Source organism: Pogona vitticeps, chromosome 1, assembly GCF_051106095.1.
Source record: "Pogona vitticeps strain Pit_001003342236 chromosome 1, PviZW2.1, whole genome shotgun sequence".
NCBI lineage: Eukaryota > Metazoa > Chordata > Lepidosauria > Squamata > Agamidae > Pogona > Pogona vitticeps.
In genome coordinates, this window is record NC_135783.1 from 247,518,113 (window position 1) to 247,540,298 (window position 22,186).

A 22,186-nucleotide genomic window follows, 5' to 3' on the forward strand; every position below is an offset into this window, starting at 1 on the left:
TTAAACACGAGTGTCTCATAACTGACTGTTTTGCTCCTGTTTGGTAAGAAAGAAAATTCTGACATTCCTTGATTTACAGTAAACTTTACATAGAACCTCACAATATGCAGCAAATAAGCATGGGAGCAATGCAGTAAGGAAGACATCTCAACCATGCAGGGAACACAGCAAATGGAGAACATTACTGTAGAAAGGCGCAGAAAAAGAAAAGAAAAAAAGGGAAGGGGCAGTAGGTTGACATAAAAACCAGAAAAAGGAGATCTGGTGCCAGAATCTGCCCAAATTTATTCAGGACAAAGCCCTGTTTAATTCACTGGGACAGAGTTGCTTTCCAAGGAAGCAGAGAAGGGTTGAGATTTTGCTGCTTGAAGCATAGGGTGGCAAGTGGAAAAGAGGACAAGGGACCTGCCTGTTTAATAAAAATAAGAATTTCAGCAGGTGTTGCTTGTCATGCAAGCTACCTCTGTTGAAATTCACTCTGCTGCACAACTATTAAAGGTAGAGGAGCCTTGCCCACCTTTTCTGCCTGGCCATTCTCCTGAGGCAATGCTGCTTATGGTCTCGAGACTGCACCCCTTAAGTCCAATGCATAGCACCCAAATCTGTATTTTGACACATGATGCAAGAAACCCACAAACATCCTGCTATGAGCTCACACAAACTATGTGAGCTCATAGCAAAAAAAATTTAAAAAGGGGAGGGGGGAATAAAGCGTTGGAGAGAGATGCCCATTGGAATAAATGGTGGCAGGTACTTTTCTCTTTGAGCTGAGATTTGTACTTTTGACCCGATCCCTCATTACTGTCCTGCAGATCCCCAGGTGCAGGCTCTCCTCACTCAGTACTCTGTAACAGCAACTCACTCCTTCCACTAACTCTATAAATCTCTCCTTTCGGTATAGTCCTGGTCTTATGCAGCTGGGGGGGTGGCTGCTTATGCTTTATTTGCTGTAATTATGGAGTTGGGCTCTAGAGGTTTGGTGGGTTTAGTGATCTTGGTGCTTCTGAGCTTCTGCTATGGGCAGGATGATTTCTGGAGATCTGGCCCCTTATCCCTGCAGTATCAGTATAACTGTGGAGAACACAGCATGCAGCTGCTTGTGTATCCTCACCAGGACCAAGATGTCCGGTTTAAAGTTGTGGGTAAGGAAAACTTTCTTCCATCCTCACTGATGCCATAAGAAGGATAAATTGGGCTGTTTCTGGAAATCAGGCCTGTCACAAAACCATTTTTATTTTTTTAACTTTTTAGTAAAAGCAGAAAGATAAGGCTCTGGAAAGCTTTTATTATGCAGTGACATAATAGCTCTTTCTCTATTAAACATCCTGTAAGGTAATTTTGTTTGTTTGTTATTTCCCTCCAGTCTCCTGTTTGAGCAAACATGAAGGGGGGGTGACTGTTGGGGTGGCTAAATATGAAGCAGCACCAGCCTTATTAGGCAAATGAGGTGGCTGCCTCAGGAAGTAGGTTTTGGGTGTCATGAAAGGGTAGCAAAATACAGTTACTCACTTGTTCTTGTGCTTTTACTCACACAAATAAGAAATCCTGGGCATTGTAGTCCAAAGAGTATTTTTTCTGATCCTTGGGCAGGAGGGAGATGTTTGTTGGATTTTTCTGCTTCATTTGCCAAAGTTAATTTGATTGGGTTTAGGATATGATGCCCTTTGACTGAAAGGTGGGGAAATGGTGTTTGTTATTCTACCTGAGCTAACAAAATGTCTTGGGCTACTTATGTACTGAGATCAAGTATAACAAACTCAAGCTATTCTTGGTTTTTTGGGGGTATTAAGTCCCTGTGTAGTACCATCTTCAACTCTTGCTTGGCTATGTTTAGAGCTGCTTTGCTTCAGGAAGGAGTTCTTAGTGCCCTCCTTTCATCTTGGTGGTGGAGCTATAAACTGTTACCCTTGTTAGTTGCCCTTTTATAGGCTTTAACACTTGGAAGGACCCTGTGGTTTTCTCTAGAGAGATTAAAAAACATTAGAGTAATAGATTTAAGTAAGACAGGATATATGCAAGCTGTAAACCCAGAGAGAACATGGAACCATTCCAAATTAGTACCTATGTTGCTACTATTAAAATTGCAAAGGTGTGGGGGTGGGGCTGGTAAGGATAGGAACTCAACACTGAAAACCTGTACCATGGCTTTATAAAAAAAGCTTTTTGGTCTCAAAACAAGTGTTAATTTGGTGTAACAGCCTGGTGTGTGGTGCTGTGCATGCTACCTTTGATTCTGGAAGAATCTATTTCCAAATAAAACATGGATATATTTTAAGATCAGGCTGCATGTCTAGTTTGTTGTGACTGTAACATAATAAGAGAATGCAGATGTAGGAAAAACTGTTGGAGATGTTGGAATCTGCTTTTAGCCTTATCTTTGGACTGATGCTAAAAGCACCTGTTTAGATGTGAGCCTCTAAGCCACTAAAATCTGAAGAGAACTTTGGAAAAGTCATTTTTTAAACAACAGCATTAATAATCCTAGCTAGTGTTGCCCGTGGTTAATTCTGGCAGGTAAATTCTGAGAGTTGTAACCCACCCCCCAAAAAAACTTCTCCAGCACCTGATCTGAAGAACTTTAGGAATTCCTACTGGTGTTACTTACTGTGTTTTCCAAGTAATACTTCGCAAGTACTAGGTCCTGATGCATTAAACTCTCATCAACAGATGAATTTGGGACAGCTTTTGAAGTTTCAAATTGCTCCATCTGTCGTCACTGGATCACATCTAATGATGGATCTGTTGCTTTCTCTGCTGGTTATAATGGCTGCCACATACTGAAGAAAGTGAGTATTGGGGCAGGACTATAAAATATGTTCTGCATTTCTCAATATTGTGATTTTCATAACCATTTCCACTGGGCCCTTCCTCCAAAGAGTTCTGAAGAACAATACAACCTCCTTTCAAATGTGCATAAAGGAGACTCCACCCTAAAATGAAAATACCGTAATTAAAACCTCTTTGGGGGCCGCAGGGGTGCTGAGGACCTTTCAAAACATGGCAGAATTTTCTCTGTGCTACTTAGGGGCACAAGAGTAATTTTTTTTGTTTTTAAAAATTTTTGGTGGACGTTCTGGGGGCAGAAGTGTTGATGGTCACATCTGAGTCCATAGGGGCTATATGCTGCTTACCCTTCATATAGGATATATGGAAGGCATAAACAGGTGTGTTTCCAGGCTCTGTTTTAATGATACCAGGAACAGAACTGTGAAACATGACGCATAGGGGCTCGAAGAGTGCACAGCCATGAGTAGTGGAAGGGCTACTTCCTGTGCTAATGTAGATGGGGACTCCAAACAACAGGAACTTGGCCTGTCATTAGAAGAGAAGCCCTCAGATAGGGAAAGAGGGCTTCTCTGGCCAGCTTCCAGTATGAACTTTCAGATGATGTTCTTGGGCAACCTTGCCCAACAAAGGAGCCTTGCAAATGTGTTAGGTTACAATTTCCCACCATTCTGAACCATTGGCCTCACTGGTTAGAGGATGTGGAAGCAATGCAGTCCAACAATATTTGGGGGGGGGGGGAGGGAACTTGCCTGGAAGAAGCTGGGTAAGGAGGATCCTTCTTGTCTGGTACATAGCAATGCATTCTATTCTTTTAGTCCATAATCTCCATATTTGTCCCCTCCCCAAAAATAGTGACTAGTAAAACTAGATTAGTAAGATGTCTGAGAGGTTATAATGACACCCTATTAGAAATACTGACTTTATGAAAGCTATGTTCTGAGTCATAATTCTGTCATAACTGTATCTATAATAGAAGCTTATAACTGCACCACCACCATCTGGTTCAATTCTTTGTAGGATGGCAGAAATCATCTGAAGGTTCGTTTGGAAGAAATAAAAAGAAACAGAATAATTGCTGCTTCCCATGACATCGATATGGTTTGCCCCAAGCCACAAGAATATGTACCTGTACCAGAGAACAACAGGCGTACAGGACACCGGCCTAGAACACAACCTCCTCGCTATGGCCTACAGTTGCCCCACCCTGGCATAGTGCAGCCACAGGTGCCCCAACCACAACCGCAACAGCCGGGACTAATAGGCCCATTGCCTCAGGCTCCCCAGCCAGTGCCCATGCCCCAGCCTGGTATGCTATGGCCAGAGACACCAGTGGCCTTGCCGTCTCAGCAAGGTCTAATATACATGCTGCCACTGACTCCTGGGTCTGGCATAGAACAACCAGAGGTGCTCCAACCACAGCCTGGTCAAATACGTCCAGCACCTCAGCCACAACAGCCTGGCCTACTGCGTCCACAGCTTCCTCAGCCTGGTGTACTACAACCACAGCCTGGCGTACTGCGTCCACAGCTTCCTCAGCCTGGTGTAATACAACTACAGCCTGGTCAAATGCGGCCACTGCTTCCTCAGCCTGGTGTAGTACAACCACAGCCTGGTCAAATGCAGCCACAACGTCCTCAGCCTGGTGTAGTCCAACCACAGCCTGGTCACATGCGGCCACAGCTTCCTCAGCCTGGTGTAGTACAACCACAGCCTGGTCAAATGCGGCCACAGCTTCCTCAGCCTGGTGTAGTACAACCACAGCCTGGTCAAATGCGGCCACAGCTTCCTCAGCCTGGTGTAGTACAACCACAGCCTGGTCAAATGCGGCCACAGCTTCCTCAGCCTGGTGTAGTACAACCACAGCCTGGTCAAATGCGGCCACAGCTTCCTCAGCCTGGTGTAGTACAACCACAGCCTGGTCAAATGCGGCCACAGCTTCCTCAGCCTGGTGTAGTACAACCACAGCCTGGTCAAATGCGGCCACTGCTTCCTCAGCCTGGTGTAGTACAACCACAGCCTGGTCAAATGCGGCCACAGCTTCCTCAGCCTGGTGTAGTACAACCACAGCCTGGTCAAATGCGGCCACTGCTTCCTCAGCCTGGTGTAGTACAACCACAGCCTGGTCAAATGCGGCCACAGCTTCCTCAGCCTGGTGTAGTACAACCACAGCCTGGTCAAATGCGGCCACAGCTTCCTCAGCCTGGTGAAGTACAACCACAGCCTGGTCAAATGAGGCCACAGCTTCCTCAGCCTGGTGTAGTACAGCCACAGCCTGGTCAAATGACGCCACTGCTTCCTCAGCCTGGTGTAGTACAACCACAGCCTGGTCACATGCGACCACTGCTTCCTCAGCCTGGTGTAGTACAACCACAGCCTGGTCACATGCGGCCACAGCTTCCTCAGCCTGGTGTAGTACAACCACAGCCTGGTCAAATGCGGCCACAGCTTCCTCAGCCTGGTGAAGTACAACCACAGCCTGGTCAAATGAGGCCACAGCTTCCTCAGCCTGGTGTAGTACAACCACAGCCTGGCCAAATGCGACCACAGCTTCCTCAGCCTGGTGTAGTACAGCCACAGCCTGGTCAAATGCGGCCACAGCTTCCTCAGCCTGGTGTAGTACATCCACAGCCTGGTCAAATGCGGCCACAGCTTCCTCAGCCTGGTGTAGTACAACCACAGCCTGGTCAAATGCGGCCACAGCTTCCTCAGCCTGGTGTAGTACAACCACAGCCTGGTCAAATGCGGCCACAGCTTCCTCAGCCTGGTGTAGTACAACCACAGCCTGGTCAAATGCGGCCACAGCTTCCTCAGCCTGGTGTAGTACAACCACAGCCTGGTCAAATGAGGCCACAGCTTCCTCAGCCTGGTGTAGTACAACCACAGCCTGGTCAATTGACGCCACTGCTTCCTCAGCCTGGTGTAGTACAACCACAGCCTGGTCACATGCGGCCACAGCTTCCTCAGCCTGGTGTAGTACAACCACAGCCTGGTCACATGCGGCCACAGCTTCCTCAGCCTGGTGTAGTACATCCACAGCCTGGTCAAATGCGGCCACAGCTTCCTCAGCCTGGTGTAGTACAACCACAGCCTGGTCAAATGCGGCCACAGCTTCCTCAGCCTGGTGTAGTACAACCACAGCCTGGTCAAATGCGGCCACAGCTTCCTCAGCCTGGTGTAGTACAGCCACAGCCTGGTGAAATGCGGCCACAGCTTCCTCAGCCTGGTGAAGTAAAACCACAGCCTGGTCAAATGAGGCCACAGCTTCCTCAGCCTGGTGTAGTACAACCACAGCCTGGTCAAATGACGCCACTGCTTCCTCAGCCTGGTGTAGTACAACCACAGCCTGGTCACATGCGGCCACAGCTTCCTCAGCCTGGTGTAGTACAACCACAGCCTGGTCACATGCGGCCACAGCTTCCTCAGCCTGGTGTAGTACAACCACAGCCTGGTCAAATGCGGCCACTGCTTCCTCAGCCTGGTGAAGTACAACCACAGCCTGGTCAAATGAGGCCACTGCTTCCTCAGCCTGGTGTAGTACAACCACAGCCTGGCCAAATGCGACCACAGCTTCCTCAGCCTGGTGTAGTACAGCCACAGCCTGGTCAAATGCAGCCACAGCTTCCTCAGCCTGGTGTAGTACATCCACAGCCTGGTCAAATGCGGCCACAGCTTCCTCAGCCTGGTGTAGTACAACCACAGCCTGGTCAAATGCGGCCACAGCTTCCTCAGCCTGGTGTAGTACAACCACAGCCTGGTCAACTGCGGCCACAGCTTCCTCAGCCTGGTGTAGTACAACCACAGCCTGGTCAAATGCGGCCACAGCTTCCTCAGCCTGGTGTAATACAACCACAGCCTGGTCAAATGCGGCCACAGCTTCCTCAGCCTGGTGTAGTACAACCACAGCCTGGTCTAATGCGGCCACAGCTTCCTCAGCCTGGTGTAATACAACCACAGCCTGGTCAAATGCGGCCACAGCTTCCTCAGCCTGCTGTAGTACAACCGCAGCCTGGTCAAATGCGGCCACAGCTTCCTCAGCCTGGTATAGTACAACCACAGCCTGGTCAAATGCGGCCACAGCTTCCACAGCCTGCTGTAGTACAACCGCAGCCTGGTCAACTGCAGCCACAGCTTCCTCAGCCTGGTGTAGTACAGCCACAGCCTGGTCAACTACAACCACAGGTTCCTCGGCCTGGTGTAGTACAGCCAGAGCCTAGTCAACTACGGCCACAGCTTCCTCAGCCTGGTGTAGTACAACCACAGCCTGGTCAACTGCGGCCACAGCTTCCTCAGCCTGGTGTAGTACAACCACAGCCTGGTCAACTACAACCACAGGTTCCTCGGCCTGGTGTAGTACAGCCACAGCCTGGTCAACTACGACCACAGCTTCCTCAGCCTGGTGTAGTACAGCCACAGCCTGGTCAACTACGACCACAGCTTCCTCAGCCTGGTGTAGTACAGCCACAGCCTGGTCAACTACAACCACAGCTTCCTCAGCCTGCTGTAGTACAACCGCAGCCTGGTCAACTGCGGCCACAGCTTCCTCAGCCTGGTGTAGTACAGCCACAGCCTGGTCAACTACGACCACAGCTTCCTCAGCCTGGTGTAGTACAACCACAGCCTGGTCAAATGCGGCCACAGCTTCCTCAGCCTGGTGTAGTACAGCCACAGCCTGGTCAACTACGACCACAGGTTCCTCGGCCTGGTGTAGTACAGCCACAGCCTGGTCAACTACGACCACAGCTTCCTCAACCTGGTGTAGTACAACCACAGCCTGGTCAAATGCGGCCACAGCTTCCTCAGCCTGGTGTAGTACAGCCACAGCCTGGTCAACTACAACCACAGGTTCCTCGGCCTGGTGTAGTACAGCCCCAGCCTGGTCAACTACGACCACAGCTTCCTCAGCCTGGTGTAGTACATCCACAGCCTGGTCAAATACGGCCACAGCTTCCTCAGCCTGGTGTAGTACAGCCACAGCCTGGTCAACTACGACCACAGCTTCCTCAGCCTGGTGTAGTACAACCACAGCCTGGTCAAATGCGGCCACAGCTTCCTCAGCCTGGTGTAGTACAGCCACAGCCTGGTCAACTACGACCACAGGTTCCTCGGCCTGGTGTAGTACAGCCACAGCCTGGTCAACTACGACCACAGCTTCCTCAACCTGGTGTAGTACAACCACAGCCTGGTCAAATGCGGCCACAGCTTCCTCAGCCTGGTGTAGTACAGCCACAGCCTGGTCAACTACAACCACAGGTTCCTCGGCCTGGTGTAGTACAGCCCCAGCCTGGTCAACTACGACCACAGCTTCCTCAGCCTGGTGTAGTACAACCACAGCCTGGTCAAATACGGCCACAGCTTCCTCAGCCTGGTGTAGTACAACCGCAGCCTGGTCAAATGCAGCCACAACAGCCTGGTCTAGTATTCCCACAGCCTCAATGGCCTGGCATAGTGGAGCCACAGCCTGGTCAAATATACCCACTGCCTCAGCCACCTGGTCTAGTATTCCCACAGCTACCCCAGCCTGGCATAGTGTCCCAGCAGCAGCAACATAGCATGGGTATGTGATCTTTTTTTACTTTTAACATATGTTGAAAGATGGGGTAATTTTTCATGAAGTGTAGGTTGAGTTCTTCTGTATACATTTAGGAGGTGATGTAAGAAATGTTGTTCTTGTTTAGTCATTAAGTTGTATCCAACTCTTTGTGGCCCCTCTTGTCTTCCACTGCCTCCCGGAGTTTGGCTACATTCATGTTGGTAACTTTGGTGACACTGTCCAACCATCTCATCCTCTGTTGTCCCCTTCTCCTCTTGCCTTCACACTTTTGTGTCTTTTCGAGGGAGTCTTCAGGATCTGTCCTTCCAGTGAGCACTCAAGGTTGATTTCCTTCAGAACGGATAGGTTTGATCGCCTTGCAGTCCAGGGGACTCTTAAGAGTCTCCTCCAGCACCACAATTCAAAAGCATCAATTCTCCAGTGGTTAGCCTTCTTTATGATCCAGCTCTCACTTCCATACAGCACTACTGGAAAAGCCATAGCTTTGACTAGGCAGACCTTTTCGGAAAGGTGATGTCTCTGCTTTTTAAGATGCTGTCGAGGTTTGTCATTGCTTTCCTTCCAAGATGCAGGCGTCTTTTAATTTTGTGGCTGCTGCCACTATCTGCAGTGATGAGGGAGGCCAAGAAAGTAAAATCTGTCACTGCCTCTTTATCTTCCCCTTCTATTTGCCAGGATGTGATAGGACCAGTGGCCACGATCTTAGTTTTTTTGATGTTTTCAAACCATTTTTGGTGCTCTCATCTTTCACCCTCATTAAGAGATTCTTTAATTCCTCCTCACTTTCCGCCATCAGAGTGGTATCATCTGCATATCTGAGGTTGTTGATATTTCTTCCGGCAGTCTTAATTCTGGATTGGGATTCCTCCAGTCCAGCCTTTCGCATGATGTATTCTGCATATGTTAAATAAGCCGGGGGACAATATACAGCCTTGTCGTACTCCTTTCCCATTTTGAACCAATCCGTTGTTCCATATCCAGTTCTGACTGTCTTCCTGTCCCACATATAGGTTTCTCAGGACATAGATAAGGCGGTCAGGCACTCCCATTTCTATAAGAACTTGCCACCATTTGCTGTGGTCCACACAGTCAAAGGCTTTGAAGCGGAAGTAGATGTTTTTCTGGAATGCTCTGGCTTTCTCAATAATCCAGCATAAGTTAGCAATTTGGTCTGTAGTTCCTCTGCCCCTTCAAAATCCAGCTTGTAATTCTAGGAGTTCTTGGTCCGCATACTGCTGAAGCCTACCTTGTAAGATTTTGAGCATAACCTTGCTGGCGTGTGAAATGAGTGCAATTGTACGGTAGTTGGAGCATTCTTTGGCACTGCCATTCTTTGGGATTGGGATGTACACCGATCTTTTTCAATCCTCTGGGCACTGCTGAGTTTTCCATACTTGCTGGCATATTGAGTGTAGCACCTTAACAATGTCATCTTTTAAGATTTTAAATAGTTCAACTGGAATGCCATCACCTCCACTGGCCTTGTTGTTAGCCGTGCTTTCTAAGGCCCATTTGACTTTCCTCTCCAGGATTTCTGGCTCAAGGTCAGCAACCACACTATCTGGGTTGTCTGGGACATCCAAATCTTTCTAGTATAATTCCTCTGTGTATTCTTTCCACCTCTTCTTGATGTCTTCTGCTTCTTTTAGGTCCCTGCCATTTTTGTCCTTTGTCATGTCCATCTTTGCACAAAATATTCCTTTAACATCTCCAATTTTCTTGAACAGATCTCTGGTTTTTCCCTTTCTATTATTTTCCTCTTATTTCTTTGCACTGTTCATTTAAGAAGGCCCTCTTCTTGTCTTTCCTTGCTATTCTTTGGAAGTCTGCATTCAATTTTCTGTAACTTTCCCTATCTCCCTTGCGTTTTGTTTCCTTTCTCTTCTCTGTTATTTGTAAGGCCTCGTTGGGCCGCCACTTTGCTTTCTTGCATTTCCTTTTCTTTGGGATGTTTTTTGTTGCTGCCTCCTGTACAATGTTACAGGCCTCCATCCATAGTTCTTCAGGTATTCCCTCCATCAAATCTAATTCCTTAAATCCCTTCTTTGCTTCCACTGTATATTCATAAGGGATTTGGTTTAGATTATACCTGACTAGCCCAGTGGTTTTTCCTACTTTTTTCAGTTTAAGCTTGAGTTTTGTTATAAAAAGCTGATGATCAGAGCCACAATCAGCTCCAGGTCTTGTTTTTGCTGACTGTATAGAGCTTCTCCATCTTTGGCTGCAGAGAATATAATCAATCTGATTTCGGTATTGCCCCTCTGGTGATGTCCATGTGTAGAGTCACCTCTTGTGTTTTTGGAAAAGAGTGTTTGTGATGACCAGCTTGTTCTCTTGACAAAACTCTATTAGCCTTTGCCCTGCTTCGTTTTGAACTCCAAGCCCAAACTTTCCTGTTGTTCCTTTTACCTCTTGACTCCCTACTTTAGCATTCCAGTCCCCTAGAATGAGAAGAAAAATCTTTCTTTGGTGTCAGTTCTAGAAGATGTTGTAAGTCTTCATAGAAATGGTCAATTTCAGCCTCTTCAATGTAGAAAATATCCAGAACTGAATATATCATGGTGTTGAGTGCATGTAAGTTTTCATTCGGCAGGTTCATGCAGGTGTGGTTATGTGAATCATAATGCCTATTGGATATTAATTTTGGGGCCATTTTATCACAGTCGCAGGTAATCATATCAGTAGGAGAAAAGCAGGTCTAACGACAGCTAAAACATCTAGTTCATTTGTCCTACAGAATAAGCATTAGACTTCTAAATATGAAGCTGTAGAATTCATCAATGGCCTCCTAAGAAACAGTTACTATAACAGTTTACTCTGCCTGTCTCTGGGACTGCTGGACTGACTTCCTTGCCTCCTAGGTTCTCCTCCAACACTGGAGCAGTGTCGTGTTTCCTCTGGAAAGATTCCTTGTGGAGATGCACAAGGACCAGCTGCTTGCCACCAAACTGGATGCTGTTACAATGACAGGGACAGAGCCATTCCATGTTACTATGGCAACACAGGTAAATGTAGTATTCACTTTAGACTATTCAAGTGTAATATTTCAGTTCCATAGAAGCAGTGTGGAAATCTGTCAGTTTTACTTTGTCCTGCATTCGGTTTCCTCAAATCTCACATTTTTTTCAGTCTTGGAAGAAACTTGAAAATTTCAGCAAACTCAAAAGTGAACTAGAAATTCACACACACCCTTTCCTAAATCGGATCGGCATGGCCATTCTTAGCAGCAGGGCCATTCTCATTCCGACTTCTATACAGCTGTTAAAGATGAGCAGCCTGTCAGGGGAAAAAAAGGGGACAGCTCTCTAATCCAACATCAATAAAGACTGAGTACAGAGCTTCAGACTCAGACATCTAGCAGCTTAGCACTCAAAGCTCTGCACCTGAGCGATGAATCTATTAATTTCAATTTTTCCCAAATAGGAAGGTTTTTTAAAAGGAAGCTCCAGTTCTTTCTATCCAGAATATGAAGCAGTTTTCAAGTTTCTGTAAATTCAAACAGGTACAACCTGCTGTGAACTTCCCTCTCTAGTGCTAAGAGATTTTAGATGACTTGTCATGTGTCGTGCTGCATCCAATCATTGTTATGATCAATTTTTAACAGGATATGGAACGTTTTGACCATACTAAGCAAGTAAACTGGCAGCATTCTGACTTAACTGTAGCTGACCACTTTCCTAATCATAGTTTCCATGATACTGAAAACATCCACGTGAAAATGTGGAATGAAAACATACAAAAACATTCCCGTTGGCATGAAAATGCTATATTAATATGTCTACAGAATCCCACTAAGAGGTGACATGAGTAATTTGAGATAGTAAATTGTTTAAAAACTGTACCATGATCCAAAGTCAAGTGAATGTAGAGTTAGTCCTTCCAAGAGTGCTTTATTGTTGTTCAGTCGTGTCCAACTCTTCGTGACCCCCTGAACCAGAGCACGCCAGGCCCTCCTATCTTCCACGGCTTCCCGGGGTTGTGTCAAATCCATGTTGGTCGCTTCGATGACACTGTCCAACCATCTCGTTTTTTGTTGTCCCCTTCTCCTCTTGCCTTCACTCTTTCCCAACATCAGGGTCTTTTCCAGGGAGTCTTCTCTTCTCATGAGATGGCCAAAGTATTGGAGCCTCAGCTTCAGGATCTGTTCTTCCAGTGAACAGTGCTTTATCATTTCTTTTATCATTGTTTGAAATAGCTTTGCAAAATCTAAGATGCATAGCAAGCAGCTCAGTACAGTCTTACCTATCTCCTTTTGTTGCTCTCTCCAAATTCCTCCTTTTCTTCGGGTACCGCTCAACTTCCAAAAAGCTATGGAAAACAATTGATTTTTAATATTTTTATATGAGAAACACATTCCTGCAAAAACAGAATCTGTGTTACCTTAAATACTAATAATTTTTGTATGAAATTAGCGGCTCTTACTCTGCTTTGAACAAATACTTTATTTTCTTGCATTTCTCCACATTCTTTCCTGTGGCTCCATTTTTTTTTCCTACTATGGACAGCTTGGAAAGTAGACCTCAGCAGTCTTTAAGCAAAGTCTAATTCAAGGTGTGACTAAACAGTCACGTAATCCCAGGCTGGATCAGACTAAATAGGGTTGTTTCGATGTGTAGTATGCCCCTTAGAGTGACCCTTGCTTTCATATGAAAGCATGGGGTGGTTTTAGGACAACAGGCCACACCGCAACTCAAAATGACCCTGTTTAGCCCTTTCTGCCTCCATGCTCCCATGTCACCTCCTGCCTCCTCCTCTGTGGGGAGCAGGGGAACACTGGATTTTATTTTATTTTTAAACTTAATTGAGAAGTGGCATACCTCTGCATTGACCTTCCACCCAACTGTCCCAAAACACTAGTGTTGCTTTGGTTCAGTACTGGAGATCACACATGCTGGAAATTGAACTCTAATGCTAGACAAACCAACAATAGCCCTTGGCAGTGATCCAGAAAGGTGTAGATAGCCATGGTAAAGCATTGGGCTGGTTCACGATGGCTTCTATGTTGTGCAACCACTAGAAGATATGGATGTAATATAATTAAAGTAATATTAAGGGTCCATTCTGAGAACCTTCATTTGAATAAACTATTGCTTCTCTCAGGGCTTACCACTGTGTCAGATCTGGGTCCAGTTTTCTGCTCCCTAAGCTACATGGACACCAAAACCTAAAAATAACAAAGATGGAAGTTGTGGTTGTTGTGAGTTTTTCGGGCTCTTTGGCCGTGTTCTGAAGGTTGTTCTTCCTAACGTTTTGCCAGTCTCTGTGGCCGGCATCTTCAGAGGACAGCAGAGGACAGATGGAAGTTGCCAGAAATTTGCTTCTGGTCTTAAAGAATTGTTTTTAAAGTGGTATATGGTGCAGGAGGACTTTGCAACCTATTTAAAAGATTCACGACAGCTCTTAAATTCTTCCAGAAAATGTAACATATTATTTTTCTTTGGGAAGAGTTTGTGTGTGTGTGAGTGAGTGAGAGAGAGAGACAGATCCATATCTTCCCTATCCATATATATGATGCTTTTGAACAGGTGTAACCAGTGGGAGAATGGAGAAATGGCCCTCTAAGATTTATGACAGTTAATTTTCCTTTCCTGATTTGATGGAATTAAGTTTGAAGGAACAGAAAGTACTTACTTTTAATTTACAACAAACAAACAAAATCCCTTGGCTGTCTTTGTCCTCTGCAGAAGCTGAAATATTAGAAATACTGTATAATCTTAGAACTGCAGAGCGGGAAGGGACTCTGTGATCACCAAGGCCTGTCCCTGTCAAGGAGTCACAATAGGGAATCAAACTCCCAACCTCTGGCTCCACAGCCAGATACTTGTACTGCTGAGCTATGCAGCAGTTATGGCTTCCCAAATTCATGGCATACTTCAGCTTGACGTGTTTGCATTCTGTTTGTACTTTGCAGTCACTGTTCAATGCCTTAGGGATGGCCACTTCATTGTGGTTGTCTCCAGAGATATGCTGGATTACCCTATCATCTTGGACAGCGTGAAACTCTCCTATGCCCAGGCTGGATGTGACCCAGTCAGGAAAACAGAATCTTTCTTGGTCTTCCGCTTCCCCCTCACACAGTGTGGCACAACAGTCCAGGTGAGGTACAGCTTAGGAAGGTGCGGCTTCACCTGGATGTTCCTTCCAGATGACCAGTTGGCTGGATAACAAGAAAGGTGTGCTAATTTTTCTAGGTGACTGGTGGCAGACTGGTATATGAAAACCAGCTGGTTTCTGGCATTGATATCTTAAGTGGACCGGATGGCTCTATTACACGAGACAGTACCTTCATGTGAGTCGTGCTTTGCTATGTATTTGGTGGTGGTTGTCTAGCTCTGGGAACTGACCAGCTTGCCCTTAACAAAGGCACTTGGTCTTGTTAGTCTTTCCTAATAAACATGATCCCCACTCTACTATCTTGCTATAGCAGCAGCAATGACATTAGTTCCTTATAGATTTGTAGGTCTCTAAATCCCATCAAACTTGGTCCATACAACCAATGGCTGGGGGTGATGGAGACTGTAGTCTAACATCTGGAGGGCAATAGCTCCCACCATTCCAGGCTTTGGACCTCCAAATGAGGCTGGTGTGGGTTGTAGTGCATAATAAAAATATCAAAGTGGGATTGTGGGAGGAGTGTGCAGAGAACAACATAATCTCCAGCAGCATAGGTTTCCCACTCCTGCACAGCAGAGGGTTGCTGCTTTTGGTTGTCATCTGGTTTTGGTGTGCAGAAATGCATTAGTGCAGGATCTCAAGCTATGAATATATATTTTTAAAAAGGAGTAGAGGAAGAGTTGTCCACTCTTAAATTGCCGTTTGGATGAACACTTAAAACCAGTTGGATTGCAATAATGCATGACGTCCAGACTGTTTTGAAATGGGCCATAAAAGGTCAGCACCGAGTTATTGAAAAAAAAAACACCAAAAGCCTGCTTAGCTGTCCAGAGAAGCAGAAGGGTCATCTTGACCACACCAGATGCACAAATACTTGTTGGGTCAGTGGCCGCACAATAAAATACTACTGTCCTACTGCAAATACAGAGAACGACTATAGCGATATTCTGGGACATCTCTTTTCTCCTCTCTTTCATACACAGCCTCAATGCCCGCTGCATTTACAATGCCACTGACTTCCTGCCAGTTCAGGTCGAAGTCTTCTCGCTTCCCACCATAGCTCCAGTTTTGCGGGTGGGGCCTCTCCGCTTAGAGCTGCGGATTGCTACAGGTACGTGTGCTCCCAATGTTCTGGCGCCAAGAGTGCTGTGTGCCTGGGAAGTAGAGCTCACTTTAGAAATGCTAGCTGGGGATGCTTTGGGTGTTGCCTCAGAAAGCAGCACTTTTCCAAGCTCTTCTCTGAAGAACCATATGCTGCCTGATGCTTCTGCTTTGCTTCTCGCCACCAGACTCCAGTTACAGATCCTATTATTCGGATACTGATTATCCAGTGGTGAAGTTGCTGAGGGATCCTGTGTATGTGGAGGTTCAGCTCCTGCAGAGAATGGACCCATCACTCGTTCTGGTCCTGCATGAGTGCTGGGCTACTCCAAACACAAACCCCCTTGAGCAGTTGCAGTGGCCAATCCTTGTGGACGGGTGAGTTAAGCGACAGGGAAGCCCCTTGTCTGTTTGGGAGTGATGGCTTCTGTTCTTTTCTTGAATTGACAGCATCTCTTGTTCCCAGGTGCCCCTTTGAAGGAGATAACTACCAAACCCAGCTGGTGCCCATGGGCCCTGCTACTTCTGAGCTGCCTTTTCCTACCCACTATCAACGCTTCATCATTTCTACATTCACATTTGTGGATGCTACACCCCAGGTGGTGCTTGATGGACTGGTAAATGTATAATTGAAATTTACGGCATTCAAGCTAGAGCAATAAAATTGCCACCTATGGTATTTGGTAAGGACTGATACAGTATTCTGTGCTGCCAAATGACATATGAGAAATCTAATAGCTATTTTCCTTGGAAAAGCATTGATGGTTTATAGGAAAGACCTTGTCCTTAATAAATATTTAAGCTGTATGGCAGAGGAGAAAGTACCTCACTAGAAGGCTCAGACCTTGTTTTTCTTGTTGCGTATCATAGGCCAAAATGGGTCTCACTGTGGTCTCATCTATATAGATCACTTTTGCAGATCCTGCTAAAGTGAATATAATGTATCCAGTGTAATGTATACCACCTCCTGGTAGCTGTGCACAGTGGGTAGAATACAGATCTAACCCCTGGCAACAGGTAGGGAATGTGCAGCCCTCCAGCTACGCTTGGACTGCATCTGTCAGCCCTTTTTACTTGTAAGCCAATGATACGTATTGAAGGGATTTGTAGTCCAGCAGCATTCTCTATCCCTTATGTAATGATTTCTGACTGCTGGAATAAGGAAAGACTACTGGACATAGGCTTTTTAATAAGGCATTCATGAATACACACTTGTAACTGTGCCTTGACTGAAGACACTTACTCTACTTTGAAAATAATCCAGTGAGCTGTGAGTATTCCAGTAAAAGTAATCTTGTCAGGCTAAGGTGGGTTTGGTCCTTTGCTAAGGCAGCTTGCCTAATGTAAGGTAATCTCCTCCCCAGGTGTACCTCTTCTGCAGTGTGTCTGTCTGCCACCCCTCACCACAGGAACCTTGCAGGGCTACCTGTCAAATGCCAGTGCTGACAAGTAAGTAGGAATGGCTTTGAGTCACTATCATTCTGTTAAAGGGCTTTTAAAATCTATGCAAGTATCCTCTGATGCCTACTACACATCCAAGTGGCTCTTATCGCCTGTTACTAGTAAACGTAACTAAATAATTTAGTGATAACTTAGAAAGCATGGATAAAGCGTACAGCCCAGGACCTGAGGAATTAGAGAGAGAGAGAGAGAGGCCAATCTCCAATATAAGTATGGAGAAGCTATATTTCCTTTGCAAAAGTGCCTCTCAAACACATTGTTCGACAGCATAATTCATTATAAATAAATAAATAAATTCATAAATAAATAAATAAATAAATAAATAAATAAATAAATAAATAAATAAATAAATAAATAAATAAATAAATAAATATTTACAAGCTTAAGAAGTTAGTATCTGGTAGATATGTCCAGCCACAATGCCCTTTCCCGAAAGGGCTCTCCAGAGAACTATCTTACAACTCAGTGCAACTGCCTGGTTCCTCGTATGAGGCCTTAACCAAGCTGGGGTAGAAAGATACCTCTTTTCACAACGCCTCTAGTTCCTGGAAATATAAATATAAATGGGTCTCTAGGGCTGTTGTTTTGCTTGACAATATGATGGGTAATTCTATGTTTCTCTTCCCCTTCCCCATGCCATGCATGGCACACACAGTGGCCCACTGGGTACCTGTGATTTTTAATGGTCTAATAAACGTACAGTGGTGTCCCACTAGACAATTATCTCGCAAAATGGTTTATTCGCTAGATGATATTTTTGTGATTGTTATAGCACTTTGCAAAACGGTGTTTCCCATGGGCGATTTTCGTTGGATGATGTTTCGGTCCGTGCTTCGCAAGACTTTTTTTTCCCCGGGACCGTCTTTCGCAAGACGATGATTTTGACAGCTGAGTCCGCGACTCGCAAAATGGGTTTTTTTCGGGACTGTTTTTCGCAAGACAGCGATTTTTGACATCTGATCCGTGCTTCACAAAATGGTTTCTCTATGGGCGATTTTTGCAAAATGATGATGATTTTTCTCCATTGGAACACATTAAACAGATTTCAATGCATTCCAATGGGGAACCGCATTTCGCAAGACAATGTTTTCACAAAACAGCTATTTTTGCGGAACGAATTAACACTGTCTTGCAGGGCACCACTGTATCGCCCGCCCTCACGTTTGTGTGACCAATTTAGACACCATACCTGACTTCTGCTATTGATTTATTTCACAGGAGGCCGCCGATTTTTAGAGACAAGAAACAAAACCGATTCCTTGGACCTAGTAAGCACCCCGGGAGCTCTAATCTTTCAAGACAGGCAGTCTAATGAGAAACAAGTCAAATGGGAGAAAGGTAAGTGATTTTTTTATAACAAGGAAAGGGGCCAGATAGAAATAAAACTGCTGTGTCTGATACTTCCTTAGTATGGTGACCTTGACTCTGGTAAATAATTAAATCAGTCACTTACAAACTTTGGTAAGATTCAAGACAGTTTCAGAAGCCAGGCAAAAGACATTTTCTATTCAAGCAGTCTTCTGAAGAAACAACTCTTCACTGAGGGTGCTCTGCTTTGCATATCTTTTCCTCAGATAAGTATTTGAAATTCTTTTGAAACTGTTACTAAATTTGACTTTGACGGTTCTAATATGAGCCAGTCAGTTTCATATGACAACTCGCTGAGTTTAAACTTCTATCTGTATTTTAGTTAGGCCGAGAACTGCCTTGGGGGGGAGGGTCCTCATTACTGGGAGAAAGGAAGGACATAATGAGCCTACCCGGCAGTTAAGATCTAGTCAGGGGGCCCTTTTGAAAGAGCCATCCCTCAAGAAGGTTAGAGGGATGGCTTGTAGACAAAGGGCCTTCTCAGCTGCTGCCCCCAGACTATGGAATGCCCTCCCGACTGAAATTCGTCTGGCGCCGACGTTGATGACATTTCGGCGCCAGGTCAAAACCTTCCTGTTCCAGAAGGCTTTTAATTGAAATAACATCAACTGGGGGTCCTGATGGCAATTTTTATTGTATTTTAATTGTATTTTAATTGTATTTAAATCATTTTATCTCTTATTGTATTGAATTTTAATTGTTGTAAGCCGCCCAGAGACCTCTGGGTAGAGTGGGCGGCATATTAAATAAATAAATAAATAAATAAATAAATAAATAAATAAATAAATAAATAAATAAATAAATAAATAAATAAATAACTGCTGCTGTCTCAAAATAACCCTAAATGGGCCCTCTAAGATGAACTGCCTCAATGCTGGTATCTTTGGAATATTGACCTTACTGTATCATTATTATTATTCTATATGGATGGCCTGAGCAATGAGACTGTGCACCACGCTTTATCTCATACTGCCATATCATATGGCATACAAACCTGGGTTGAGGCTAGTTAAATTTTTCTCAAATCCAAGCCTCTATCCCGAGTATTTCCTCTTGGAAAAGGTTTCCAAAGATGAATGGTGAGTGAACCTTCCCATATCAAAGATGAACACCATATTGTCAGGCTTAACAATACAGGCTCATCTTACACAGTGGCTACACCTGCTTTGGTCCCTTACAGGATATCTGCAGGATGCCTAGCAAAGTGAATTCCGAGATTCCTTGGGAAGGGAGATCAAGCTTGGCGTGGTGGTTGCTTTGTGAACTGCAGTGACAAGTCTCTTTGTCCCTCTCCTTTCATGCACAGGTGTGACCTCCAGTGAAGACCTGACCTTGGCGCTTTTAGTGGTGCTACCCTTGGTGGGTATTATCATGTTCGTTGGTGTGCTTGTGCTCTGGAAAAAGAAGAAAAGCAGGACAACAAAGCTCTAATACTGTTGGAGAAAATGTATAAATAAAGCGATAAACTCAGTGGTTTCCACAAGGCCTCTTGACACCGTCCGTATACCAGTTGCTTCCTTGACTACACAACAAAACAAGTTTAAGGGATCTCCCATATACATTGGTTCTATTCAGACAGCCTCCAGTAATTAAATACAAGGGGTTTATCTCTGGTAACACAGTCTGTGTTTTTCTACCTGTTTCATCATGGCCGAACACTGATTGGGTTTTCCAGCATCTCTTTTGCTAAAATGAACATATACGTATATATATAAGTGTGGAAAGGAACAGTTTTCTCTCTAATTTGGTAAATGTTTCAAGAATAGAATTATCCCCAGGGTCTCCGTTCTGCTGCAGGAAGAGAAAAGGAAACAAACCAAAGCAACAAGTGGAGCAGATGTAACACAGAGAAGTATTCTGAATACTTTTTCTATTATGAAATTGACCAGTGGAGAAACCTCAGTAAAATCAGGATGATGCACACTGCCTTGGATTGGAAGATGCAAGTTTGGAACCACGCCTCGTAAGGGATGTGAATGGAATTGTTGGTGGGAGGCTGGCATTTAGATGGAGATGTCACCAGGTGGGCCAAGCAGCCACCCGCTCTTGCTAAAAACAGGCCTGCTCAAACTCCTGCTACCCTAGCTCTCCAAGGTTGCTTTCTACTAGGAGTATGAGGGCGTTGTTGTTCAGGAACGACTTCTCAAGACCTGACCATGAGGTCAAGCGTTTTCTCAACAAGGAGTTTTAAAGTATACCAATACAGAGACCTGGACAACTGCAGCTGCACAAATAAAGGCTGGATATTACAGAGCGGAAGGCTTCCAGTAGACAACTTCTTGGTATGCACCCCTTTTGCATTTTGTTGCATTTATGGAGAGATTGCAGAACTGCACCATTGCAGCGACACAATTAATTCCTCTCATGCATTTTACTGAATGGAAGCTTGCCTTATCCTGCCCATACAGCTAGGTGGATTGTAATGCGAAGGATTCAGCCTCCTACATAGGTGTTCTCCCAAACCCAGCCTTTCCATCCTCTCCCCTGATCCTCTCCTCCATTATGCCAGCTATTGCATGCATACATGTATTTCATCCACCTGTATCTTTTTTTAAAAAAAGAAATTACATAGGAGTTCGGGAGGTTCAAACTCAAGTTTTCAGTTTTGAAACTTGCTTTGTTTCTCATCCAAAATAAATGGCTATATTGCTGGTCTGGACAGATCCTTTTGTATTTTCTGAGGATGATGGGATTAACATGTTATTCTTCTTTCATGTCTAGTGTGCAGTTTTTGAATAGATCTGTAGCCTATCCATAGTGTGAGGGCTGACAGAGGATGAACCATTAAAATTCTTGGAGCCAGATATCCATATTAGTTTATTGCAGCAGAAAACGAGAGTCTTGTGATACTTTAAAGATTAATATTTTATTTGGCATACATGTTAAATAACTGTAGCCATGAAAGTCATGGCAGTGGTGAATTTTGGCTAAACACGTTTAGCTGCACAGCAGATGGTGCAGAGACAGAGCAGAATTTAGCTTCAGGTTTCCCCAGAATAGGCCACCCCTTTTTTGGTTCTCATCAACTGGCACTTATATTGTCAATAACTGAAATATTGGTGAGAGAAAGAATAAAAAGTTCCATTTACTCATAATTCTGAGAAGATCAAAAAATACTGTACAACAAATGACTGGTGACATGAAGAGGGCTCCACAGACTCATAGCCTGTTTCCAGCAGACTTCTGCAGACTACATTCTAACTGCTGCCTACATATGCAGTGGTACCTCAGTTTACGAAACAACATCCACGGAAAATAATGCCCTGGTTTTTGTTTTTTTCTGCTGTACGAAAGGGTTTCCCCAGGATGCATTGCGCCTGGAGGTGTCTAGCACCACCCCCGTTCCTAGTGCAATCCACATTTTGGTTTACGAAATTTCCGCGTGACATAACATCCCGGAGGATGCATTAATTTCATAAACTGAGGTACACCTGTACTGACTATATACCTGACTCTAACAGTAACTGATTATTGAGTGAAAAGAGTGGGGCGGGGCATAGCTCTCATCAAAATCAGGCAGAGAAGGAATGATTGGTTACCTTTTGGTTAATTGACAGCCACCCCAGAAAGGTCCCTCCAAACCAGATGAAATAAGACTGAAGTGCACAAGAGTGTAGCAATAGATATTGTGCAATGGAGCAGTTCAGCATCCCATAATGCAACTGTAAAAAAAGGGATGCCAACAAAAATTATAACTTTTTGAAACTGGACCTCAGATCACTACCAAATGTGGCACAGGTGCAGCAGACAGTCTGTTCTTGTTCTCTGAGAAATAGGGGGATCTTTGGGCAAATGGTTTTCAAG

The 22,186-nt window shown here is 44.9% G+C and overlaps 2 protein-coding genes across 3 annotated transcripts; both read left to right on the top strand.

The window, feature by feature from the left end:
• Window positions 1–872: 872 nt before the first annotated feature.
• LOC144587241 (uncharacterized) lies at window positions 873–6,295 on the top strand. Its single transcript, XM_078387215.1, has 4 exons — window positions 873–1,142; window positions 2,668–2,786; window positions 3,805–5,148; window positions 6,221–6,295. Exons 1-4 carry the CDS (start codon window positions 956–958, stop codon window positions 6,293–6,295), a joined length of 1,725 nt encoding a protein of 574 aa, XP_078243341.1. The 5' UTR covers window positions 873–955.
• Window positions 6,296–6,869: 574 nt separating this feature from the next.
• LOC144586022 (zona pellucida sperm-binding protein 1-like) lies at window positions 6,870–21,020 on the top strand. 2 transcript variants are annotated; one of them, XM_078383568.1, is made up of 10 exons: window positions 6,870–8,341; window positions 11,200–11,343; window positions 14,250–14,434; window positions 14,530–14,627; window positions 15,436–15,563; window positions 15,742–15,931; window positions 16,020–16,152; window positions 16,918–17,002; window positions 18,233–18,352; window positions 19,689–19,852. In XM_078383568.1, exons 1-10 carry the CDS (start codon window positions 7,414–7,416, stop codon window positions 19,811–19,813), a joined length of 2,136 nt encoding a protein of 711 aa, XP_078239694.1. In that variant the 5' UTR covers window positions 6,870–7,413; the 3' UTR covers window positions 19,814–19,852. The 2 variants fall into 2 exon arrangements, with proteins under 2 accessions (XP_078239694.1, XP_078239693.1); XM_078383567.1 differs by having other exon boundaries at window positions 6,872–8,341; window positions 16,020–16,170; window positions 19,689–21,020.
• The last annotated feature ends 1,166 nt before the right edge of the window (window positions 21,021–22,186 follow it).